At 35.4% G+C, this 25,125-nt stretch overlaps 1 protein-coding gene across 4 annotated transcripts in view; it reads left to right on the top strand.

Moving 5' to 3' along the window:
* The window catches only part of PELI1 (pellino E3 ubiquitin protein ligase 1), a 50,730-nt gene extending 26,393 nt beyond the window's left edge, over positions 1 to 24,337 (top strand). For 3 of the 4 annotated variants that reach the window (XM_019717955.3, XM_019717948.3, XM_074332059.2), the window contains 6 exons: positions 12,139 to 12,278; positions 13,844 to 13,973; positions 16,921 to 17,022; positions 20,883 to 21,080; positions 21,172 to 21,360; positions 21,920 to 24,337. In XM_019717955.3, coding sequence (XP_019573514.2) covers positions 12,208 to 12,278; positions 13,844 to 13,973; positions 16,921 to 17,022; positions 20,883 to 21,080; positions 21,172 to 21,360; positions 21,920 to 22,486 — 1,257 coding nt within the window. In that variant the 5' untranslated portion in view covers positions 12,139 to 12,207 and the 3' untranslated portion in view covers positions 22,487 to 24,337. Of the gene's footprint in view, positions 1 to 315; positions 503 to 12,138; positions 12,279 to 13,843; positions 13,974 to 16,920; positions 17,023 to 20,882; positions 21,081 to 21,171; positions 21,361 to 21,919 lie in introns of those variants that run through there. The other variant, XM_019717962.3, reaches the window with a different exon arrangement.
* Positions 24,338 to 25,125: the final 788 nt, after the last annotated feature.

Genomic DNA, 25,125 nt, shown 5'->3' on the forward strand with positions numbered 1-25,125 from the left:
CTTACAGTCATGAGAAGGTAGTTTAGTGTCTGTTATACTTCTGACATTTATACAGTTAATTCAGTCAGCCTTTTAAGAAATAGAATATTCCCTTTTGAAGTACCTCGTTCTATAACTTGAAAATAAGCCTGTGTTAAAAATTGTTCTGTGCTTCCCGCTTACTTCCGTTTCTTCCCTTTTGGGCCACAGATTTCCTTAAGGAGGAGGTGAGAGAGAAGTGATTTCTCCCTTCAACCAATAGAATCTAGAATTATACAGTGTTTACCTATTTTGCGTTAACACAGGCTCAGGCTCACCCACACACATGAGGTGCTTAAGTGAAAGAACACTGAGCAGACAGCTTATTCAGTGTGTGATTCCAAGTGTAATTGGGAGACGCTTTAATACTAACTGGATTTTATCCTCTGGTGAGAAGGTTGTTAGTGTAGCTTGTGGTGATAGTGATGGAGTACAGAGGTTCTGTGGCTTAATTTTAAGTGTCACATAGTGCTTCAGGATAAAGGTAAGTTTGTAAAAGTAATGATTTAAATCATATTAGATTATTTATATTTAATTGTCTCACTTTCACATTTAGCTTTAGAAGTGTGTTACGTATGAATTGCCTTTCCTTCATTCTAGGGAAAAGGTTGAATAAATCTCAGGCTCCAAGGCTTTTGTGTTTTTAGGGAGGCTTTTACTGTTACTCTCATCTTCCGTTAGTCTTAAAGAAAGCATAAGAAAAATAACTATGGGTGTTTATTGCCTGTTGACAGAAAACTGAAAGCTCTTCGTTTGTAATATTTTTTTTAATGCAAGCTACAGTCTTAGTTTTTTTACATGCTTTAGAACTTAATGTTGTCCATTGTTTTCTTTTGAGAATTGTATTGCTCTCTGAAGGAAATTGTTTGGTAGCCAGAATGATGGTGTTGTCCTTGTATTTTGGTTAACTGTTGATAGTTTCTTCAGACTCTAGTTTTTTTTACCATAAATCTTCTGAGGTCCTCTCAAAGAGATCTAGGCCTTTGAGATAACTGCAATTTACTGTTTAAACATTTTTGCAAGGCAGGGCAAAATTAGAAAGGCTTTTTTTTTTAATATTGGGAGTCTTGCCTTATAAGGATTTTAATTAATATTCTACCTGAATATTTTGTTGTTCTTCCTCTGATACGGTGGGAAGAGATTTAATAATTTTAGATCTGGTGATTGATGGGGAGGGAGGTGCTCTTTCTGGTAAAAAAAAAAAAAAAAAAAAAAAAAAGCAAAACACAAAAAAACAATAAGTTCCCAGCAGGGTGTTTTTCTGAGTCATTTTCATCAAAAGAAAAGGTATAATTGAGATTTTTTTCTTTCTATATGAAATTCATGAAAAACAATCTGCTTGTTAGAGTACTGACGTTGCCCAGTAATGTGTGTTTTTTATTTTTTATCATTTTCTAATCTATTTGTGATGGACAAGTATTGACTCTCTTCTATATGTATCAGGTGGAAGTTAAGTCAGTGACAAAAGTTGCAAATTACGATCATGATAATTTAAGCTTAAATTAATCATCGTAATTTACCTAGTTGGCATATTTGTAATGTGAAAATACAACAATAATCAGAGTGGAGAGAGAGGAAATTTATAGAAATAGTCCAACTGTATATATATACCATTTTCCTTATGAAAAGAGTTAAATAGGAATTCCATTCTGAGTAATTTAAAATATTCGCTTTGCTAAAAAATAGATGTTCTTAGCATCCCACGCACAATGTCTGTAAATTACTGCTATAAAAATTTATGGGGAAAACATTATGATTTGGTCAAAGAAAGATCAGTTGCTACTTTTGAGAACTTTTCATGAACCAAGGAGAAAACTAAAACTTTCATAAGATGAAACTTTTATTCATTGGTGAGATTAGTAGTAGTTGTCATCTTTTAATGATTTCTCTCTGCCCATAGCTGACTTTACTATTAGAAACCATGTTGGAGATTCATTTGTGATTTGAATTTTAAACTACATTTTCCCCATACCTTTTAAATAGAGCTTATAATGGAATTGTGAAACTATAAAAGATTTAAAGCTAACGTTCCTGTAAGAGCAGGGAATAATATATATACTAAATCTTATTTGATTTAGATGTACTGTTTTTTCCCCTATTGAGAATCAAACATTTATACAGCATTCAACCTTGAAACTAATTGCAATGATTATTGAGGCCTTTGATTGTATTTCTGGGCCTGTTAAACATTAAGAGCAGTAGAACACTAGAATTTTCTACATGGTATTGAAGTCACCTACAAAGAAGAGATAATAAACATTTGTTTAGAGACTAAGAAATAAAGATGAATCTCTGAGAAAATAAAATCTTAAGTGATGGGGCAGCATTACTATAAATTAATTATTGTTAAGATCTACTCTATATGCCTAACTAAATACATATTAGGTATTTAACAAATACTTGAGTTTTTTTGTTTTGTTTTGTTTTGTTTTCCATTAGTAGGTCCTTGAAAACCACTGGCTTAACTTTCACAATTTGGGTAATTTCAAGAGACCCAAAAGTCTATGACTTGTGTATTTAGTGAGTGAACTAAGCAGATGGCCCAACATCCAAATTTCAGTGCAGCTTTGTTGTTGCAATTGGGTCCTGTAACAGATCCTATGAAATGTGGGAAATATTGTCACCAATTTATAGGATGAGAAAATCATGTGCCTACAGAGCTGGTTTTATAGATTTATAATTCACAAAGGACCCTGTATATAGCCCTCAATGGCCAAAGTTCTCAGGGTTGACTCTAGGTACAGTCATAGCTTACTTAGTCCTCCGTAAGTGTCTCTTCTACTTTGAAGAAAACACTATCATAGTGTAATAATTAGTAACTCAGGAAAGTATTTGACTTTCTGGCTTTTCAAGATTTTTTAAGTGAAATGTATCAAAATTACCCAGGACTGCTTCTTCTTCACTCTTCTTCCTCCTAGCATCCCTATCTATTCCCTTTCAAGACCCAGGATTCATGTGATTGGGTAGTCAGAACCCAAATACATTCAAATACTGTTAAAGATTTCAGTGTACGGCATTAATTCAGAAACTGATATAATTGCATATACAAAATGTTTTCTGATAAAACCACCCAGAACATTCACTAGTAAAAATGCCCTTATATATCAAAACTTTATATATTTATTTTTTGAGAAAAATCTGTGAAACATGATTCTGTCAAATTCCGGTCAGTGTGTGGATGAATCACTTCGGTTTTGCTCAATCCAGAGTGGCCACACATGTGTTGTAACAACTTTCCTAACCAAAGGGGCTGTGGATGGGGCGGTTTCACATCAGAGAAGGGACAGAAGACCTGGCAGGCACTGTGACGTGACAGGACCAGCGCAACTTGGAAATCGTGCACCTTTAGGTGGTGACAGGTCACCACTTAAGAAAGGAGGCAAACTTTGAATCTCGAATTCATATTTTAATGCCTTTTATTAAATGTAAAGGGCTATTTTGTTTTCTATTTTTATTTTTATTTTTTACTTTTTGTTTTGAAATAACTTCAGCCTTACGGAAAATATGGGGGGAAATGCAGTGAGTTTATATATACCCTTTATTCAGCTTACTCTAAAGTTTAACAGTCTACATAACCAGAGTATATTTATCAACACTAGGAAATTAACACTGGTATATTACGATTAGCTAAACTCTAGACCATATTTAAATTTAACCAGTTCTGCTAATGTCCTTTTTCTGTTCCAGGATCCAGTTCATGATCCCATATCCCACAATCCCATATCCCATGTGGTTGCATCTCCTTAATCTCCAATCTGGGAGTTTTTCAGTCTTTCATAACCGTGGCACCTTTAATGAGTACTAATAGTTATTTGTAGAACATTTGGCATTTGGGGTTGGTCTGATGTTTTCTCGTGATTAGATCGGGGTTATGCATTTTTCTACAGCATACCACAGAAGTGATGTGTCCTCAGTGCATCATAATCAGAGGATCCATGATATCAAAATATCTCATTACAGATAATATTAACCTTGATCAGTGGTTAAGATGGTGTCTGCCAGGTTTCTTCCACTATGAAGTTCTTGTTGTCCCCTCTGTAATTAATATCTTGGGGGAGATACTTTGAGGCTATTAATGCTTTTTGTTTCTTTTTTAATGCATGTAACTTGGTCAATGTTTTATAAGGAACGGAGAAAACCCAGATTATTCTATTTCAGGGAGTAATTTAATTGTCCAAAATAATCGTTACACAATACTTTTTTTGGAAGGGCTCATAACCTACTTAAGATTAATATGGTTTATTCCTGGAATATAAAAAGATGACCATGGACTTGGTGTTCCATTTTTTTTTTATTTCATAGGTTGGTACAGATTTAAAGTGGTTGGGGGAAAATCCATTCTATTCATTTTATTCCAAGTTTAAATTTTATCCGAGGAACTTTTAAAACTCAGCTTTAAATAATCGATTTGAATTACTGAGAAAATTTAAATGGTTAGTATTATAGAAGTTTATTCGCATGTTAGGGCAATATCATTTATGTAAACTCTTAGGTGGGGGGTTTTTTGTTGTTTAATTTAGTTTCCCAATGTAGTTCTCTCCTCGCCAGCCCCCATCCCCCATGTATTTTCAGCAGTTTCAGAGTGTTAGCTAGAATTTAGGTTGTAAACCTTAGTTTTCTTATCTATGAAATGAGGGTTATAATAGCTCCTACTTCATAAAGTTGTTCTGGGGAATAAATCAGTTAGTTAATACATGTGTAGTGCTTAGAACAGTGCTCGGCCCAGAGGCAGAACCCAGTAAGTGTTAACCACTATGAAAAAGGGGTATAAGCATGAATGGAATGCCAGTGTTGAATGCTGACTTTAGAAAAATGATAGCATTTCCCATGAATACACTTTTATCCAATGTTTTTGTTCCAAATAACTATCTAATCCCACCGAATCTGTTGCTTTCTGTAGAATTTTGTTCAGGACTTTAATGGTTAAACCTAGAGGAATTTTTAGTCCTGCTTTCTGAGAAGCGTGTTATCATTTTAGGAACTTTGGTAATCTAAAAAAATTGAATACAGGCCAAGCGTGGGTAAGGACAGTAAAAATGTTTTAGTCCTTAGTTGTGTCTTTTAAAATATATTTTCTAGATGTGGGGAATTACTGATCATTTTGGGGTAGAGTGGTACTGTTGTACTTAAACCCCCTTCCCCAATCAGGAATACTGCCCTGCAGCGTTTCCTTAGCTGTCACTTTTCAGGGAATATATGAAACCTTCTGTCCCTAGGCTATCGGGACTCATTTCTAATAGGTTTTTCTTCCTGATGGTACCAGGAATTTGCCTTCGTGTAATACCCTACTTTTCTGCTTGGTTTCCCTTCTCCCTTTCCCATTTTTAAAACACACATGCAATGTTCACTTCATTTACTGAAGTTTTTATTGTTGGTAACTACCAGGAAACAGGGTTGACAAATACAATGAGCATTGAGGAAGTGACAAAGGTTCAAATCTCAAAAAGCACTAGTCATAGTTGCATAGTTGTTACTCGTCTATGTTGGAGTGTAACTTATTTAGGGTTTATTTTACACAGGTGTACTTTCTATTTCTAGTCTCTCTCCTAAATGGTCCCATAATAGGGTCTCTTATTCTTATTTAGGAAGCAGCCCCACCAAATCTTGTCTGGGTTGTGATTAGTGGTATCTGAAAACCCAGACTACTTAACTCCTAGGAACTTGAGTTCCCCCCATTTATAAAATGGGAATAAATGATTATACTTGATATATGAGTAGTTGTGATAGAAATTAAATGAGTTAATGTATGTTGAATTAATGTATGGGTTCAAGCTCTGCCAGATCTTACCTGTTTGGCCTTGAACCAGCCACTGACCTTTCTGACTGACATACTCACTTCCCTTATCTGGAAAATGGAGCTAATAAGACTTCCCTGCCTAATTCACAGGGCTATTGTGAGGGTCAAATCAAAGAATCTCATGTGTAAGCACTTTGCTAATTAACATTCTGTGCAAGTGCACAATAGACCTTAATCCAAGGATGATTGAGATTGACAACCCTTTTCCTTTAAAAGGATTCCCCTATGCTTTCCAAAGCCTGCTTTTAGTTTTTCTAGGTATGGGTCTCCTAGGTCAAGAAGATATTTCTTTATCTGGCCTCCACAGATTAGCCTTTCTCTAAACGTGAGGCTACCCAGCACTGGCCTTACAGCTACTGCTGTGGCCACCCTAGGTCTAGTCCCTTTCCTTCAACACTTGAGAGAGGTTATTTCAATATTTAAATATTTTGAATGCATAGAAATATTAATAATTAATCACCATCTAGGTACGATGAGAGTTCTCCCACTCTCACTCCCAGTCACTCTTATCAGTCCTCATAAAATACAGTTACCTTTAAAGCCATTGCCTTCACGCACGCAAGGCTTAGTAATAACCCTTTAAGACATCAGCATGGTGATGTTAATAAGCAAACATTTATTAAATACCTTATTATGTGCCGAGCACGATGCCAAAAATAGGGCAAATTCCCCTCCAAAAAACAAATTGTCATTCCCAATTTGAGATTTAGAGCAGTGGTTCTCATAGAGTGAGGGGTGAGAAGGGAAGACATTTTTGATAATCACAATTAGGGATGCTACTGGCATCTAGGGAGTGTAACGGCCAGGGGTGCTGCTGAACCTCCTATAATCACAGGCCAGCTCCCCACAATGTCAAAATGTTCAGAGTGCCAAGGCTGAGAAACCCTAGTTTAGAGGAACAAATACTGTCTCTGGGAAAGATGTTAATTCTTTCCTATCAGGATGAAAATGAGTTATTTTTATAGGTGATAGAGTATCAGCATATCATTGGCTACCCTAAGGGGGAGGCTAGGAGTTTCCCAGGGGGTGCCCTGTGTCGTGGGAGGGAACATGGGCATCACGTCTTTCACTGCTGTATTGAGAAAGCTAAGACATTGACAGTAATAACCTCACATTCCTACTGCGTGACACCATTGTTTCTCCTATGCCTTCTCTGCTTTTATGGAAAAATGCTGCTTATTAATCCTGCTGATTGAAAGAAGTAAGAAGGTGATTAATTCTTCACTCTTATCAAGATACGGCTATAAATTTACCTCCCTTCAATCATCAGCTAAATTGGTTTTATAAAATGGCTCCACCACAAATATACCAAAACAATTCTTTCTGTTTGAGTCATCCTTTTGAAATCAACCACAGGGGAACTCTAGTGTAGATGGAAATCTGTTTCATCAGAGATAATATATGCAATCCACATTATATTTTTCACCATAAAGCATCATAACATTTTCATGTTTTAAAACATTTTCCCTTTTTTGTCTGCTCGTCCACCAAAATAGAAGTGTTCGAAAGATTAATGTAAACATCTACATAAGGTCTGTTTAGTCCCTTGTTTATTATTTGTTTTGCTTTTTATTCTGGGGGGGCAGGAATTTTGTATTTGTCTTTAGTAGGTAGTAAGCAGAAAGGCTGTGTGCAGTGCAAATAATAAAAGAAAAAAATGTGTTATGTTGAGGAAGTAGTTTGGATAAAGATTGATTTCCCAATTTTCCTTCTTTAAGTGAAACTGACAATCACATATTATAGAAAGTCTTTCATTTGGGAAGACTTACGTAATATGAAAATAATTGTAGTTCATTGGCCTTTAAAGAACAAATGAATCAAATGTATCAAATTAATTAGACTAATTCAAATTAATATATTTTTTATGGCTAATTTTTTGTTTTCCTATCATACATAAAAAATAACACTATTCCATAATATACTTCTTTAAAAACATTTTAACTTGGGAAGGTTCCTACTGATAGAGCAACATGCTTAATTTTCAAGGATCAAATGGAGTTTCAAAGTAGTAAATATTATATAGAAAACAGCCTTATTATCTTAGGAAGGTTTTCTCTAACATTTTTTTCCCAGTTTCAGGTAGACTTCGTGGCACTATTACATGTTTGTGCTAGATCACATTGGGATAGGACTAAATATATGGTGGTCTGACCAACTAACTTAATTGAATACCAAGAGATGGGGCCAATAATTGAGTTATTAGTAACCCATTACAAGTCCTCAAGTGCATAACTTCAGGAATTGAGTTTGAAGAATTCTGTATCTTACCCAGATGTTTAAATATAGAGAATATATAAAGAGAGTGAGTGCTAGAGCACTCTAGCTATTAAGCTTTTGTTAAAGGTTAAACCATTGTGAAGAGCATGACTCTGAACACTCAAAAGATTCTCACAACATCTTTACAACAGTCAACGTGTATTAGACCTGCAATGAAAGGTTCAAAGAGAAATACCTGTCATGGCACATTTTATTTGTAGTTTAAAAATGCCAGTTATATACAAATTGATTAAATGCCATTTTAAATTTAAGAAAACTGTTTAAATTGGGTCATTTAATGTATAAATAACCAATACTAGTCAAATGTTTTACTATAGGTTTTAGATTATTAGATAAAGAAATAGAATCCAAGTTTGAGTGTGTTCTTGTGATTGAAACTTTGATATCACTGATAAAATATCCCAAGGTCAGGCCTTTTAAAGGGACATAAGCAGAGTAAGAATAAGTATGATTGGAAATAATGTTGTTTTTCTTGGCTAATTTGGCCAAGGGCTCTAGAAAGTATAGAATGGTGGGTATATGCCAGCCCAGCTCTAATCCCTTGGCTAAGCTAAAAAGTGTTTCTTTTGCTGTAGAGGCAATAGGACTAAATCTATAGTGCTATGTGCACATTACTTGTAAATTCTTATTTTAGGACCAGATGGCCTATTTCCAGCTCCAAAATTGTCTTCTACGTTAGTCCCTTCATTTTTAGGGATGAGGCAACAGATTGCTTTGTTCATGCATATACTAGTGTCAACCAAATATGGGCATTCACATATCACTTTTAGTTTTTTGCCATATCTATGCACTTATTAGTACTATTTAATATTTAAATTGAGTTCTTTAAATAAATAAGCTTTTTTTAAAGGAAATTACTTGCCACTATAAATGGAAAACCATCACTTCCTAAAAATAGAAAGTAGCTCTAAATAAGAATCCAAATCAAGACAAAGCAAGGTTATTAAATTTTAATTTAAAATTTAAGTTTAATTCTTATTAAAATTCATGTGGGGGAGATAAGAGGATTTTATAGTGTATTTAAATGAAAATTTTCTTAAAATAATTCTTAAGTATGTTTTATTTCTTTAAAATAAATTAATTTAGTAAGCATTTTTTAATTTACCAACAATAAAAGTTAGTATGTTTATCTGAATTTGCTAGTCTAAATGTGTATGTCAGTTATAAGGGCTAAAAGTGGATCAAACTGGCTAAGCTTTCTCCTTTTACTTGTTCTTATTCATAGTGTGTGTTGCTTTCTCTTTAAAAAAAAGTGGTGCTATATAGGCTGTATTTGTTCTGTAGAAAAAAACAAGTAGGCATTTTTCATATATGGGTTGCCTATGAAACCGATTGGTGGAATTATAAAACCAGGAGACTTTTTATGAGTTAGTGTAAGTGTTGTGAAACCTTTGTAACAAGCCTAACAGGAAGACCAGGGAGAGAAATAGATACAGGAAATACTTGGTCCCATTAAACTGCTAATGAAATAGACATGAAAATATTGTGGGGATTGTTTATTACAGTGATTTTTCTGACTTAGCAGAAGTCTCAGTCTTGTTTTTCATACTTGTGTCAAATTTATGTTTTTAATTAAGCTTTTTACTTGGAGATAATTGTAGATTCACATGCAATTGGAAGAAATAATATAGAGAGAGATTCTCTGTACCTTTTACCCAGTTTCTGCTGAGGGTAATATCTTGTAAAACCATAGTAAAATATCACATCTAGGATATTGATATTGATAAGATGCAGAACATTTCCATCACCACAGGAGTCCTTCCTATTGCCCTTTGTAGCCACACCCACTTCCCTCCTACTCCCGCCCCCTCCTTAACTCCTGGCAACCACTAATCTCTTTTTCATTTCTATAATTTTGTCATTTCAAGAATGTTATATAAATGGAATCATTTCTGTAACCTTTTGAGGTTATTAACTTGTTTTACTCAGCATAATTCTCTAGAGATTCATCCATGTTGTTTCATGTACCAGTAGCTTGTTCCTTTTTATTGCTGAGTACTAGTCCACATAATATGAATAAAGCTGCTGTCAACATTTGTGTACAGGTTTTGTTTGAACGTAAGTCTTCATTTCTCTGGGATAAATGTCCAGGAGTGCAATATATATAATTGTCTTAAACATTTCCTTTACATACATTGGAACCACATCAGACAGTGTTTTATCATTTTTGCTTTGACCTTCAGACAAAAAAGCTTACTGCATTAACCCATATTTTTACTTACCATGTTCTGTTTTCTGATATTTCAGTGTTCTTTTCTTCTATCATTTCTGCTTAGAGAATTTTCTCTGCTCATCATATTAGAGTAGAGCTACTGGTGACAAATTATCCAAATTTTCCTTCATCTGAGAATGTCTTGATTTACCCTACATTTTTGCTGGCTGTAGAACTCTGGGTCCACAGTTCTTAAAGTATGAAAAAAATAATGCCTTTCTTCTGGCTTCTGTAGTTTTTGGTGAGAAATCCACTGTCACTCTAATTGCTTTTCTCCCATAGGTAATATAGCTTCTTTCTGGCTGTTTTCAAGATATTTTCTTTGCCCTTGTTTTCAGAAGTTTAATGATGATGTGTCTTGGCATGAATTTCTTCAGCTTTATCCTGTGTGGAGTTTGTCCAGTTTCTTGAATCTGTGATTTTGTTTCTCTTTCCAAATTTGGTTAAGTTTTCAGGCATTATTTCTTTGAGTACCCTTTCAGCTCCACTCTTTCTCCTTTCTTTCTGGGTTCCAGTTACACAGTCTTAGATCTTTAGCTGTAGTCTCACAGTTCCATCAGGCTCTGTCCTTCTTTTTACCCCGTCTATTTTCTCTCTGTTCTGATTCTTTACTATGTCCCTTCCATTCTGCTGTTGAGCCCATCCAGTGAGCTCTTTGCTGAGACTTTCTATTTTATTTTCATTTGTCCAAACATATTTGTAATTGCATATTCAAGAATTTTTATCATGGCTGGTTTAAAATCTTTGTCAAATAATTCTAACATCTCTGTCATCTCAGTTTTGGCATCTCGATTGTCTTTTTGCATGATTTTAAATCTTTCTAGTTCTTGATATGATGAATGATTTTTCTGTTGAAATCCTAGACATTTTCATATTATGTTCCGAGACTCTGGATATTATCTAAACCTTCTGTTTCCACTGACTTTTCCTGACACACTTTGGCCAGATAATAGGGGGTGCTTCCTTTTTACTGCCGGGTGGATGTAGAAGTCCAGATTCCCTACCCAGCCTCCGCTGACACCCGAGAGAAGGAGGTTGTAGTTGCTGCCAGGTAAGGTGGAAGTCCAGGCTCCCCATGGGGCTCCACTGACACTGCTAAGGTAGAGGTAGGTAGGGGCATGTCACCAGCCAGCAGAGTGGAAGTCCTTGCTCCCTACTTGGTTGGCCTGCCCTGACGCTAGCCTGGTTGCGAGGTTGGGTCTTCTCAGTATGGCCTCGTGACATGGAAGTCTAGGCTCCTGACTCAGGTCTTGCTGCTGTGGGTGGAGGTGGGGCTCCAGTGTTTTCTGTGGTGTTTGGCTATAGTAGAGTGGTTATTGGCAAAAGTTTTTTGTCTTGCTAAAGCTGCTCCTTTCTTCTTCCTTTGACTAGAGAGACCAAGCTTTTGTTAGGGCTATCATTATCATCATCTCTGCCAGTTGGCATTTCCAGGTGCTGGATTCTTCAGCTCCAAATCTGGGATGTATTAGGTAAAAAGAAAACCCAGGAAACTCACCACTCTGTTATTGCTTGGGCCCTGAGGTCCTAGGTGGTCTGCCTTCTCTCTATTTTTCAGAATCTTCTTATGTGTTAAACGTCCAGGATTTTTAGTTGTACTTACTGGAACTAATAGGGGAAAATATGTCTACTTCATCTTCCTAGAAGTGGAAGTCCCCAAATTTACATTTTTAATCTATTTAGTTATATCAAATATATAACCGTCACTGGGGAAAATGTTGCATACTTTGTATATTACAATATTACATAATACTGTGCTCATGAGGACTGCTAGAAAATAACATCTTTTTTTAAACAGAAATTGTTCACATTATTAATGAAAAATTTTCCCCTCTAGGAAATAATGCGAAAGGTGTCCCAAGGCTCCTGACCAGTGAACAAAGATTTGAGAAAGACAGCCAAGCTCATGTTTTCTCCTGATCAAGAAAATCATCCATCCAAAGCACCAGTAAAATATGGTGAACTCATTGTCTTAGGGTAAGGTTCCTCCACCTGATGACACGTAAAATTGAATAATACATAGTAACTTTACATCTAGGTTAAAAGTGTGTGTGGTTTTTTTTTTAAATTTATATCCTAGCTATTTCTAGAAAGGATTTAAAGCTACCAAGTAATATTATAAAATCAAGAAAATCTTCAATTCTCGTTTTTATGCCATCACTTGTAAGTGTTCAAATACTGCATAAGCTTTGCCTCATCCTCACCCGCAGAAAGGACAGAGCTTCTTAAAGAGGAAATGAAAAATGTATTTGTCTGAAGTTACACAATCATTCCGTTTGTCTTCCTCAGCCCTTCTTTTAGCAAAATTTGCCCCAGCTCACTTTATCTTGCTCTAAAGGGTCCGTGTAATTTCTATAGATGGCATTCTTTGAGTAAACTCCCTTCTCTCTTTGGCAGCCACTAATGCAGGCCAGTTTATAATCACATTCTCCTCCAACCTCAAAATTGCCCCCGTTCCCTACCTCATCCCCCCCCCACCCCAGATTCACCAATGTTTGGGGAAGGAAGTAAATTAGGAAAGATTATTATTAAGCTACTGCTCATGCCATAATGAAGCAGTAAATAATGAAAACAAGCACGACAAACCCCTGGATCCAAATTCTAGTTTTGCCAGTGTCATTTGTGTGACCTTTAGAAAATAATTTAATTCCTGAGTATCTGAGGAATTTCGTTCCTGTGAGGAGTCATTTAATTCCTAACCTGTAGAAGTGGAGCGTGATGCCAACAGTGCAGAGTTTTTATGAGGCTGGATTAAGTGAGGTGATGTATGAGATAGAACCCAAGTGCCTGCTACATAGTAAACACCCAAAAGTTCTGTTTTGAACTTTTTTCCTATTAGTTAAGTCCTTGCTTACTTGTTTACTTTCAGGATGCGCGCACGTGCACACATTATCATTGAGAAATGCTCATAACATCTAAAACAAAAAAGTATGTTTAACTGCTACTTAGCAAGCATCTCAGTTGGACAGGTTTTACCAACATAATGTGAATGTGTATGTGTACGTTCAAGTAACTGAGGCTTAACAAACAAGTCTAAAAATTCCTTATTTCAAAAGTTCAGCTATTTTAAGGGTTTGGTTTACAATTAAAAGGGATTGTATTTTAAACAATTCATACTGTACTTTTAAAGGTTAGATTAGCACATTCAAAGATTCACCTTTAGCAAAAAATAGAATGAGTCATAAGGAGTTAGATATGCCACCAATCAGCTCTTGATTATCTTTAGTAAAAGAGGGAAGAAAAATATAGGTAACTCAAAGTAAAGAATGAAAAAAAGCATGACAAACACCTGGATCCAAAATCTAGATTTGTCTGTATAATCCAAAAGCTGCTTCTCTGTGACATGGAATGTGGCCAGAAAGAATTTCATTTTGTTCCGTACTTGGGCAGCTGGGGATCAGCAATTGCTAAAAGGAATTTGAGATACTTATAACGTTCTAATAGATAATTAATTGGGGATTGATCCTGCAAGGCGAAGTAAAACATTTGTTAGAATTGTGTGCTGCTTACAAAATATCACCTAAACTTTTTTCCCCCAACAGGTATAATGGGTCTCTCCCAAACGGCGACAGAGGAAGGAGGAAAAGTAGGTTTGCTTTGTTTAAAAGACCCAAGGCAAATGGGGTGAAGCCCAGCACTGTGCATATTGCTTGTACTCCTCAGGCTGCAAAGGTAAAAACACAAAACAAAACTGTAAATTAACTTGGAGAGATTGTGCATGTTTATAGTCTTTAGCATTCCCTTCCCATTCTATACCAGAAGTTTTCTTTTGTTTGGATAGGAGAACATCATTTGGAGACATGATATTTGAAGGGCTGCCATATGGAAGGGCATAGGACCTTTTTTGGGTGGAAATTATAAGGAGACATTCCCTTTTCTTATTAAGAAGCTAGGGGTGAGGCAGAGGCTTTATCTAGTGCTAGAACTGTGCACCTGTCTGCCCTGAGAGGTGGGGCGTTCCTGCTGTGACTAGAGGGCCCTCACCGAGGCCGGGCTAGGAATGTAGTGTAGAAGAAGTGTATTCAGGTACTAGAAACATGCTTGGATGAGGTCATTCTTTTAACTAACTGTCTTTATCAAAGATTCTGTGGTTGCTCTTGTTTTTATTCATTTTTTTGTTTTAGACCCTCATAGCTTTTAGCATAGTGCCTTAAACAAAATAGACCTCAATAATTATTAAATTGAATCAAAGCTATGAAAACAAATGCCCAACTACAATATATCTTGATCTTCTTGCCTATAATGCTTTTAGCCCCTTCTTCTTTTCCTATCAAAATCTTCAGAACCTGGGCTACCATTTCAGGGCCCTTGGACTTTAGTTCCTAGAGTGATAAACAATTAGGCGGGATTTCAGATATTCACATTTCCTGTGAATTCCTCTACTTCCAATTGTGTAACACAGACTGACTCTTATACTGTGATGAGTGAATAAAATTTACAAAGAGTTCCTTGACTTCTGGAAGCACAGACATGTTTAGCTAAGCAGCTCCAAAATGTACATTAGTATTATACTATCTGTATCTCTGTAAGTTAAATAAACGAGAGACAGAGAAATTGGGATATGACGCCTTGTTTTAGGTCACAGCTCAGTCCTTGAAGGTAGTTGGATTTGTAGCTTTGTTTTATATCCAGTGTGGTGTGTAAAACAGTCCTTACATCTTGACTAGGCCTCTTCTCTCACTATGTGACAGCCAGTGAATGTAGAAAATGGACAGTTTCTTTTAGGTGCTTCTTTTTGCTCCTTTGCTGAGAGGGGACGGGATGTGCTAAGCAGGTGGTAGCAATGAACAGCTTATTGATCCAATCTAAGGATCTTCCCAGTATTTCCCCCGGAAGTGCTTTGGCATTTTGGGTGTGCAGGACTTTTTGGGGGTGTACTTCTTTGTGCAGGACTGTCCCACATATTGTAGGATATTTAATATTCTTGGTCCCCACCCACTAAATGCCATTTAAACCCTCAAATTGTTGTGACAGCCAAAAAATGCACCTACATATTTCCAAATGCCCCTTATGCAGCTAATAAAACCTCGGGTTGAGAATCATTATTGAGAAAATAGTTCTAATCCCTACCTCTGCAATATCCTGTTGTATTCTAATCTTTACATTTTTACTGACACACTCCTAATGTTTTCATTGTTAGTCCCGTCTCATCTTTACTGGACAATGAGAAACTGAGGGATCAAAGATTTACTCTTTCCTCTTTCAATTATAGGGGAATGTAGTACAAGGTCACGAAGAAAACTGTTTAGTTTGGCAGTCATCTGGGATGAATGGTTAAACCCTGCCTTCCAGTACAGTGAGAACTTAACTTGGCACGGTTCTTATTCTCAACCTAAATTTAATAGCTTAAAACAGGGATTACAATCTCAAAGTATACAAAAACCTGTGTTTTTAAATCTCTTTAGTCATTAAGAATTAAGTTGCAAAATACTGAGCAATTATTTGATTAAAAAGTCAGTTGCTTAATGCTGAGTTAAAGTAATTGTAGGTTTTAAAACCTGTAAAACAATTATATAATGCTTGTGAATACATAAATGTGTAGTAACAAACAACGACACGCAGAGGAATGATCTACACTGCGTTCTTGAGGTTGGATACATCTGTGAAGAAAAGGAACCAGGGAGGGACATGTAAGCCACCTCAATTGTACCTGTACAGTTTCTTTTAAAAAATGAGAAGCAAACATGGTATTATGAAACTTTGATAAAGCTGGGTAGTTTGTACCCAGGTATTTTATTCTCTTTGTAAAGTATATGAAAAATTCACGATCTTATTTAATCTTAAAACTGTTACTTTAAGGCTTTATCTATTTCAGATTAGCTACAAATTGAAACCAAGTAAACTTTTATAATGCCAAAGCTCTAATGAAGAAACATTTTTTCATTTAGCCCCTCTGTGTATAATCATTCTTTTATGTTTTTGTATCTGTTTTCCTTTTACGTAGTCTGTTTCCACTTCCTTTGTTTGGGTTTTCCCCCCTCTGATAATATCTTCAACTCATATACATAGAAAATGCCTGAAAACAAAACTGAAAAGTTCTTTTCAGCAATGTTTTTAGTTTGGGATAAGTCAGAAGTACAGTCGTAAGCATTATATCCATTTCCTTTGGTAATGTTTAATCATTCTATGAATTTTTCTGTATCTAGCCCAGCATATGGCAAATATCTGTCATCTATAGAGTCACAGAATGGTTAGGAAAACCAGTTAACTCTGCTTATTGGTTAACTTTATGACTCTTAGTTACTTTAAAAATAAGATTCTTCTTGCAAGATTTTGTATTTCCCCCCAGCAGCAGTACTGAGTACTATTTTCAGTTTGTACATGGGATTTGGTTTTGATTGCTTTGTAATTTAAAATAACTTACAAGGGAGACTCAGATTTTATAGTGTTTTTATACAGTGAAATTATGTTCTTACTCTATATAACTACTTCAAAGTATTCTTCTGCACCCCACTCAACCTGAGAAACTACTGTCACAGCTGAAATTATGCAATTTACTAATTTCTAACCTAAATTTCAGGGGGGAATATGTCATATATGCGATAGATTACCTTTCTTTTGTAAATCTGATTTGATTGACCTGCCAGCTAATTTTTGCTATTAATCTTTTCTTTCTTAGGCAATAAGTAACAAGGACCAGCATAGCATATCATATACTTTATCTCGGGCCCAAACAGTGGTGGTTGAATATACTCATGACAGCAACACTGATATGTTTCAGGTATTATAATATGTGAATTCTTTTTTCATACAAACAAAAGAGTTAAAACCTATCGTCAGTGACTTTTGCTGTGGGGGATAAAGGATTACCATATTTTAATGTATTTCATTAAAATATATACTGATTTCTAAACCCCATATATAGAAGTTAGTGTGGCATAGTTAAGAGATGGTCTCTGAAATCAGAATTCCTGGTAAACATTACTTAGTCACTCTATGCCTCGGTCTCCTCCTGTAAAGTATGGGTAATAAAACTTCCCTTGTATGACTATTAAAAGGCTTCAATGTATTAGTACATGTAAAGTGCTCAGAGCTGTGCTAGGTAGCTGGTAAACACTTAGCTATTATAATAGTAGCTATAACAACTCTGTTAGCTATTATTATAAAAAAAAAAAAAAGGAACTAAGAAATATTCTACACACATTCATGACTTTTTTGGCACTACTTCCCACCTTCCTCTGTAGGCAACAAAAACTACAGGCAGTTTCTAACTGTTCCTATCATATATATGTGAAGTCAAACATTTCTCAGCACGTATTTGGTCAATAAAGTGTTTTGCTTTTCTCTTTCTCTCATACCAATCCAGTGCTGATGTTTTTATAAATTGATAGATGAAAAACCAGCCACCCTCAGATGTAAACAAAATTCATGTTATCTTCTCCTTCAATACTGGGTTTTATAAAGCCCTGGGCTGTTTTGAAAAAAATCTTAAGTACCTAATAATTTTGCTGTTACAATTATTGCCCCAATGACTTTTCAGTTTTTCTTTATTTTACAAGATTATATGAATGTGAGAAGGCCTGGAGATGTCTTTAATTATAACCAGTAGCAAAATATTTCTTTGAAGTCACTCACTCCCCCCAGCCCTTTTAATGGAATACCAAATTTTTTTTTCTCTTTTTTTAAAATTTTTAATTTTAAAAATTTTAAGTGTGTTTTTCCAGGACCCATCAGCTCCAAGTCAAGTAGTTGTTTCAGTCTAGTTGTGGCAGGCACAGCTCACAGAGGCCCATGTGGGGGATCGAAACGGCAACCTTGTTGTTAAGAGCACTGCGTCCTAACAAATGGAGCTAACCGGCCGCCCCTGGAATACCGAATTTTTAGAATAGTGTCTCTCTAGTTAATATTAGAATATGGATGTTGCTTTGACAAAAAATTAAAAATAAATAACATCCTTAAAGAAGGTGAAGGTTTGGATCTTAATGAGAACCTAAGACAAGCTTTAGGATGATTTTCCACATTTTGCTGACAACTAGTTAAAATGAATGTGCTTAACTGACTTTTTAAAAATCAAAATGCTGCCTAGATATTTGATTACAGACTAGAATTTTAGTTTCAGAAAGTACCTTGTATTATTTGTTTACTCCTTATATTTTGTCTGTAAAGTTACTGAAGCCATGTGAGTTAAAAATTATAAAGTTAGTTGGAGGCAAAATTGTGATTAAATGAGGCATCCTGAATTATGGAGCAGTGTTTTCACCATCTTATGAAGGTCCTTAAATAAGTTGCAACATTTTTGGTTTTCTCTGTTTCATAAAGAAATAGATGGTTTTTCCCAAAAATAGTAAACTGATCACGCCCTTTCTACAGGCATCATACCGTGGAAAACCCAAACATTTCTACATCAAAAACTACCCTGAGATATATCAGAAACTACCCTGATAAATTAGCCAGTCAGTCTTTGAGGAACTGGTTTTATAAGCATGCTAGGATTGCTAACCTTCTAAACTGAACATTTATTGTTCAAGCCGTCAGATATTCAAACTCTCTGAGCATTGTTTGACACTATGAAGTAAAAGGAGACATTACAAGTTGATTACATACATAGGTGCTACACTAGAGGTCTGCCTAAATGTGAAGTACAGTCTTCTGATTGGGTTGAAGAAGGGTGAGGAAAAGACTTTATAGTAATCCCTTTTTATCTGGACTTTGTTTTCATCAAGTTGAATAGGATTTTGCCAGTCCAACCAGTGGAGAGGCATTCTGACAACAGAGATGGCAAAGTATACAGTATGGTAGAGGGTTGATGGATAAGTTGCTTATAGCCAGACTATACTTTGTGTGTGAACAGAAATAACAAAAAATTAGGCTTATATTGGTAGATGGGAGACGAATTGTGAAGTCAGTTTCTAATTAATATCAGAAATTAGAAACTGGTAAGTTTGGATGGGTTGTAAGGAACCACTAAGGTTTTTATGGGGGTGGCACAGTCATTACTGAGAATGACATGGTAAGATCTATATTTTTAAAGGTAATAGTGGCAATTAGAAAGAGGAAGAGTTACTAAAGTTTATCTTAGCACACGATTATATTTTGGCATCTGTTCACTCAGTCATGTAGGTGTTTTCTCTTTATAGCTACTTAAGATTTCTTCCTTCTTACCTATCATTACCAATATTGCTTTGATGTTTCAAATCTTCTCCAAGGCCCAGATCAAATATCAACTCTTCTGAAACAATCTCTCTTCCCAAATAAGTGCTGCTTCTCAATATCTTGATTCTGAATATCAATTCTCAATCCGATCCTTGGACTACATCTTTTGGCTCTAAAAGAACCTTTTAATTTTTGGAAATATTTTTAGTTTCAAAGGTCTGACACCATTTTCTTTGGATATCATTATCTTTAAAATAGGAAAAAGGGATATCCAATCTTATATTTTTTAACCAACCAATTTCCCCTAACACTCTCCAAACTAAATAAAGACTTTATATTTGATCATAGGACAAAAACACTAAAGAGTTTTATCAAAAGTGTGCTGATAAGAGGAATACTTGAGGCTCAACTATGCATAGAATGACTCTTAAGAGCCGTCATCGTTGTAGAGGGTCAGTATTTTTTCTCAGTCCCATATTCTTCAATTTTATGATATTACTTATAACAAATACATTAATGAACTGATCATTTTTAAGTGTTTACTTTAAAACCCTGTGACACTTGTCCGTTCTGTCATCCATTCTGCTGATTTCCTATTTTCTTTACAATTTTCATCTTTCAAAATGAAATTAATTTATTTACTAGCCAGATCTTTTTAATTCTCTGCCACTTCACCCACCAGAACTCTTATCAGGGAACCTTGTCCCTGAAATATGGCCAAAAACCAGGAAGAAAATAAAAAGGACATCTAGGCATATAAAGTAAATGTCAGAGAAGCCAAGCACTGAAATTCTTTTCACTCCTCCCTGGAGAATCCCGTAGGTTCTTACTGAGAACATTTTGAAATATTGTTCTTTGAAGTTTGGTTACTTGATTTCTCAACCCATAGCAGAATAAGAGTAGCTGGTTAGTGAAGGGGTATGTTGCGAGAGACAAGTACACCCAACAGCAAGAAAGGAAACCTATGAAGTATACATAAGGCCTCAAAGCAATGCTATGTAAGTCTTTAACATAAGGATCACTGTTCTTTGTAGCACCTGAAGACATTGCTATACTTCAGCTGAATAAAAATGGTGGTCATACTGTGAGGTCCTGGAGTCATCTTGAAAGATTTACTTATACGTTAACTATATTCTGTTAAAGAAGGTAGGGTACCACATGGTAGACATATTTCAATCCAAAGGGGTTAAAATTAAAATCTGCAGCCATCTAGATATCTCAGCCATCTTAAACTCTTTATTCCCTGAGGGTTTCGTATATTCTGGGTCGTAAGTTCCCACTTAATTCTACGCTCTAAGTGATTATTATATCAGAGCAAGTCTGACAGATTAGTTTTCAAGGGTATAGATGCCCCCAGAGTTAAGTATGATAAGTTTGAGCTTTAGAAATTTCAGAGGCTTAATGATTTCACCTTATTGTGCATTTCTTGAATGGATTTTCCACTGTGTTCCTTTGAATGGGTTTATAGATATTTCTTTTTTTCCTTAGATTGGTCGGTCTACTGAAAGTCCCATTGATTTTGTAGTAACTGACACAGTTCCTGGAAGTCAAAGTAATTCTGATACGCAGTCAGTGCAAAGCACTATATCAAGATTTGCCTGTAGGATCATATGTGAACGGAATCCCCCCTTTACAGCACGGATTTATGCTGCAGGATTTGACTCATCAAAAAACATCTTTCTTGGGGTAAAAAGCTTTTTTCCTAAATGATGCATTATTTTATAATCACTTCTATTTCCAAATTACAAATGAAGCTCACTTTTATTATTCTTACTAGGAGAAGGCTGCCAAATGGAAGACATCAGATGGGCAGATGGATGGCTTAACCACTAATGGCGTTCTTGTTATGCATCCACGTAATGGGTTCACAGAAGACTCTAAACCTGGAATATGGAGAGAAATATCAGTTTGTGGAAATGTATTCAGCCTGCGTGAAACCAGATCAGCTCAGCAGAGAGGAAAAATGGTAAGAACTGAGATGGAGCTTCTTATTTAGTTACAATAAACACATAGGATGAGTTGGACTGAATGCATTACATTTTCCCAAAAACTCTTAAATCTGTTGCTGACACAGAGTACTAGGTCTATCAAACACTGACTACTGAAAACTATACTACAGGATAATATCTTAATGTTTCAACTAGGACACTACAAAATTTTATTCTTTCATATTATGTTACTATATTTTAAAACCTAAGCTTTTCTAAAACAGCACTCTGTATTTTCTACTTACATCTGTATGTCTTTGACCGTGATATTTATTGGAAATATTAGACTTATGATTAGCTAGATAATTCAGTCATAGATTATGTTTACTATGAGGCAAAAAGAAATGTTACTGCTCAATATTTTATCCTTGATGTTCAAACTTATATTTTTCATGACTGCCTTTAGAGTTTCTTAAATATTTAGTAACAATTACAGGATACCTCAGTTCTTGACTCAGGAGCATGTAAGACCAGAATTGTTATGTAAAAATCCAAAACACAGTGGTGAATGTGTTTTTTGATTCTTGTTTCCTCTAGGTGGAAATTGAAACCAATCAGTTACAAGATGGCTCATTAATTGACCTCTGTGGTGCGACATTGCTGTGGCGTACTGCAGAAGGCCTTTCCCACACTCCTACAGTGAAGCATTTAGAAGCTTTAAGACAGGAAATCAATGCAGCACGACCTCAGTGCCCTGTAGGGTTCAACACACTAGCGTTTCCTAGTATGAAGAGGAAAGATGTTGTCGATGAGAAACAACCATGGGTATATCTAAACTGTGGCCATGTGCATGGCTATCATAACTGGGGAAACAAAGAAGAACGTGATGGAAAAGATCGTGAATGTCCTATGTGTAGGTCTGTTGGTCCCTATGTCCCTCTGTGGCTTGGATGTGAAGCTGGATTTTATGTGGACGCCGGGCCTCCAACTCACGCATTTAGCCCGTGTGGGCACGTGTGTTCAGAAAAGACGACTGCCTATTGGTCTCAGATCCCGCTTCCGCATGGTACTCATACTTTTCATGCAGCCTGTCCCTTTTGTGCACATCAGTTGGCTGGTGAACAAGGCTACATCAGACTTATTTTCCAAGGACCTCTAGACTAACAGACAGTTGTCCTCCAGGACTACAGTATAAATTTATAAGCTAAGTGAGTTGGGTTTTTCAACCTGTTGTCCACATCACGGTTTTTCTGATCTGGTCATTTGCATTAAGATGAAGAATTTTTTAAAACGTTTATAATAAATAGTAACAATTTTTGAGCAAAAATCTGGGAAACTCAAGCAAAGGAATTTCTGAAAGTACCAGACTCCTGAATTCTGAGTTTTTAAAATCTATTTTGAGGAGAAAAGGACAGTTTAATCTGATGCCTTCATTTTAGTGTTTTTGAATCACCCATCCTCAGTGTTGAAAAATTGTTTTGTATAACTGAGGGTACTGTTGGTTCAAACTATGTTAGTTTACAGTTTGTTGCAAACATTGTAAAATACAGCAACATGTATATTACCTTTTTTCTATTTATCTTTATTATAGAAAATACCTTAGAATGTTCTTGATAGAGTAGCATGGTAACGATGGTGTCACACTCTTGGTGTGAATGGTAGTTTAGCAAGCATAGCTGAAGCATTTGCAAAGTTACGAAGAAGGACAAGAGAGCTTCCCTCCCTCCCTCTCCACCCACATCTAAATGTGGAATTTGGTAAATTAGAATACTTTGTAAAACCAAATTCATATTAATTACCATTGTGTAAGAGGTGTTTGTTTTAAACCACATTGAAGATAATCAGGAAATATTTTTTTTTCCTCAGTTGTTTCTCTCAAGTATAGTACTATAACAAAAATTTAATGCTAAGAAACATTTTATATGCTCCTTTGAATATGCAATTTATCTAGATTATCTATTTTTCTCCCATGATAACTAATCTGTTTTTAGTATCAGCAACATTTGGCAAGTTTATTTTTTGGATATAAACTGTAGTTCATCTGTTCACTGTTTCTAGAAAAAAAATCATTCCCATGAGAAAAAGCATAAATTAACAAGAAAAGAGAGTGACTTGATTTGCTTTTAGAAAAGGAAATGTTTAATTAATTATTCTGTATTTGGCCTTATCCAGACATACAAAGGGTCAAATGCCAGTAGTGCCCCCACCCTCATCCCCTTTTTTGAACCTAGCAGACCAGCCTTAACTTTGAGATTGAATCCTAAGGAAAGTTGCCAGTGTGACTTGAGGATATGTTTGTTGGCAGATGAGTGTTATTGACAGCAGAGTGGAGGGACAGAATTGCATGGTCTGTTTATTCTCTAATCCCAATAAATTCTTTTGCTCTCAGAAGCAAGAAAAAATTTCTTCTCCCCTTCTCCTGTCCCCATTTTTTTGTTTAATGCACCACAAGGAAAGTATAGACAGTTGCACTACATCAAACATTCTGTGGCACTTGTAGAAATCAGTACACTTTTAGATTAGAAAGAATCATTATTTTAATCTTTTGTTTTCCTTTTGAAAAGTTGTATAATACTTAATTGACTCTAGCAAAATTTTGTATGTGGTAGCATAGCTTTAATTTATCCTATTACAACAATGTTCTGAATTTTCTTTTGGTTTAAAAAAAACAAAACTTGTTGCTTAGAAGCCATGAACTATTTTATTTTACTTCAACTTGTCAAAATTTCCTTCTTTTTAAAAATGATTATTTGGGTTCACTCAGGAAATGCATGTCAGGAAACTTGTATTATAAGTTTACTAGTTGTGATGTATCAGTAACTGCTGTTACCCCCTTTTCAAAGAAATATAATTAATTTTGAAGTTTTCTAGATTGTCACATGCTTTGTGACTAATGCAAGGAAATCAAGTCCTGTGTTGTATTTGTTCTAGTCATTTCTATTCAGTCTATATATTGTAGCTAATTTTTATTTGCAATTAATTTATTCAAACTAAGTAAATACTTTTCAAAATATATATTTGAATTTGTCTCTGTGAGTTCGTTTTTGCATAACTGAGAATGGGAAACCAGAAGTGATGACCTGTGGATAAATTTACCCCATACTTCAGAACTATTCACTTGACATAGATGAGGAGCTTGCATTTAAGGTATGACTTTAAATCTCTGGTTCTCTTAGGAAAGCATCTCTTACTTATTCATAAAGGAACTTTAGTGGTTGAATAATTGAGGCCTTTTTCTAAGTTAAGTTCTGCTACTGAGTTGGCTCTTTGCAAGTTGCATACTAGACTATTTAAATAGTACCTCAGTAACCATAAAAGGTTTATGTTCTTCCCAAAGTGCCCCAAATTTCCTACCAACTGGGAAAAATCTGCTTCATTTTCTACCAGATTTATGTTTTGAAAACTCAGGTGATTTAAATCAGTAGTTTGGTTTTTTCTGTTCAAGCATTTTGAATATTTGTTCTGTCATTTTGCCAGTGCCTAATGGAACACTTTTACTTCGTTGTATTTAGGACTCCTAAATGCACTCTCAAGAAAGATATTCTTTATGGCTTACCTCTTCTATCAGAGCAGTTTTAATATCTAAATGTTCCTTAATTTGTACAGGGAATTAAATTGCCCTTCATCTAAAATGTTAGGGTCACAAAGCAAAACACAGTAAATATCCAGAAGGAGGAGTCTTTTCCCAGGTTGTCTTCTTGAAGCAGTAATTGCTTATTTCCATCATACAAAACTCTAATACATGTAAAACAGGATAGGAGTAAATAATAATGTAAATATATAATTACATCTAACATGAGTAT

This window comes from Rhinolophus sinicus, chromosome 2 (assembly GCF_057876585.1).
Source record: "Rhinolophus sinicus isolate RSI-liver-muscle chromosome 2, RSI-T2T, whole genome shotgun sequence".
NCBI lineage: Eukaryota > Metazoa > Chordata > Mammalia > Chiroptera > Rhinolophidae > Rhinolophus > Rhinolophus sinicus.